Source organism: Mandrillus leucophaeus, unplaced genomic scaffold, assembly GCF_000951045.1.
Source record: "Mandrillus leucophaeus isolate KB7577 unplaced genomic scaffold, Mleu.le_1.0 Scaffold484, whole genome shotgun sequence".
In the NCBI taxonomy this organism is placed as follows: Eukaryota; Metazoa; Chordata; class Mammalia; order Primates; family Cercopithecidae; genus Mandrillus; species Mandrillus leucophaeus.
In genome coordinates, this window is record NW_012105187.1 from 1,264,652 (window position 1) to 1,266,582 (window position 1,931).

Consider the following 1,931-nt stretch of genomic DNA (forward strand, 5'->3'; position numbering starts at 1 on the left):
AATTGTCACTTGGGGTAAAAGCTATATTTTGTAAATGCCTCCCTTAAATCTCTTGAACAGGCAAAGTCAACACACATGAAAGTCTTGGAAAGCAAAAGGAGGTGCCTTAGAATCAATAATCAGGTGTAAAGTGCTGGGATAGATAGAGATTCTGTGCCCAGAAGGAGTTCTGTGTAGAAGAAAGTACGACTAGGGCAGCTTTCACAAAGGTGTTAAAGACACTTGTGGAATGATTTTAATTTAGAAGATGGAGAAAGACGCAACCCTGGCTGCCCCTCAGGACCACCTGGAAAGCTTTTAAAATTGGCTGCCTGGGGCCCCTCCCAGACCAGTTAAATCAGGCTGTCTAGGGGTGGAGCTTGGGCAACTTTTGTTCTTTTCAATCTCCCCAGAGGTTAGATTTCTGAAATGCAATGGGGTTGAGAATCATAATAACAAATGCACAGAGGAGGCCCGGAAAGAGGCACCTCCACTCACCTTCTCTGCTTCAGTCATGTTTTTCAGGATAGTGTGCATGCAGCCAATGTTGAAGCAAATCCGGGAGTGGGGGTCCTGGACGGCACTGAAGGCGTCCAGGGCTCCCTTCCAGTCCTTCTTGTCAGCTGCCAGCACCCCTTCATTCCAGAGGCTGATGGCCTCCGCCAGGGACATGATCAGGTAGAAACCAGGAGGCCAAGAGAGCTGCCAGGAGACAGGGAGAAGACAGGGTGGGGCGTCTCCCCCAGCAGGGCTGCCTTAGTGGCCCCCAAGGTGTTCACTTTCTGGGCCAGATGAGCAGAATGGGGCCCAGCCTCCCTTAAGATAACTTCTCAGTGTTGCAAATGCATCAGGAAATGTCCCCACCTTTTGACAACTGACTCATAACCCTACCACGAGAGAGAAAAGGAAAGAAGCAGAGAGAGAGGGCGAGTGGGGGTGGAGTGTGGAGGAGAGAGGAAGTACATCAGACGCTGCCTGAAGCATCAGTTCCCCAAAATGCTTCTGCTCTGTCACCCAGCTCCTCCTCTCTCTCCCACTCCTGTTCTGTGGTAGCTTCTGGCCACCTCTGCTTCTAGAGCCAGGGCAATCTTGGCAGGTGGAGGAACCCCCCTGACGCCCCTGGTGATAGTGACAGGAGGCAGCCAAATGCCTAGGCAGATAGGGGCAGGCCCCTGCTGAAACCCCACCTTCAAGCCAAAAACAGCCTGAAGGCTGAAACACTAGGCTGCTGGTCCCAAATGAAACCCATGACCTAGAGTGAGAACTTCTGTTCCTGTTTGTCTGCTCTTTCCCAATTAATTCTTTCTGACTAATGCCTTTTAACCAATTGAATGTTGCCTTTTCCAGCACTACCTACGACCTGCCCCTCCCCTATTCTGAGCCCATAAAAGCCTCAGACTCACCTGCACTGGGGGGACTTTCCTGCCTTTGGGTAGGGGAACCACCCCTGCATGCCCTCTCCACTGAAAGCTGCTTTTATCACTCAATAAAACTCCCCACCCAGGCCGAGTGGGCAGGCCATCTCCTGCAGCAGGTAGCATGGCCACTGAGGCATGGGCAGGGTATCACCAGCCAGAGGTCCCTGGCTTACAAAGTGATGGGGAAAAAATCCTGTGTCGCTGGGCCTTGACTTCCACACCCTTGTGAAATGGGAGTGGTGGATGAGAGGATAATTCTTTCCAGTCTTGAATGAATTCCTTGCTCACTTTTTTGTAATCCCATAGGCTGTATTAATATGTTAGTGTTTAACTTGAGCTGAAATGATCATTAACACATTTTTGAGACAGGATAGTCTTTGGATGTTCATCTGATCCGGGCCCGAAATAACTTTTTTTTTATTTAGAGACAGAGTTTCACTCTTGTTGCCCAGGCTGGAGTGCAGTGGCACGATCTCAGCTCACTGCAACCTCTGCCTCCTGGGTTCAAGCAATTCTCTTACCTCAGCCTCATGA

The 1,931-nt window shown here is 50.3% G+C and overlaps 1 protein-coding gene across 2 annotated transcripts in view; it reads right to left on the minus strand.

Annotated features, from left to right (window-relative positions):
• Positions 1-1,251, minus strand: part of NCF2 (neutrophil cytosolic factor 2) — a 36,247-nt gene extending 34,996 nt beyond the window's left edge. Inside the window, exons 1-2 of one of the 2 annotated variants that reach the window (XM_011995342.1) lie at positions 1,167-1,251; positions 478-681 (exon numbers count right to left, since the gene is read on the minus strand). In XM_011995342.1, coding sequence (XP_011850732.1) covers positions 478-651 — 174 coding nt within the window. In that variant the 5' untranslated portion in view covers positions 652-681; positions 1,167-1,251. Of the gene's footprint in view, positions 1-477; positions 682-942; positions 1,037-1,166 lie in introns of those variants that run through there. The other variant, XM_011995341.1, reaches the window with a different exon arrangement.
• Between the last annotated feature and the right edge of the window lie 680 nt (positions 1,252-1,931).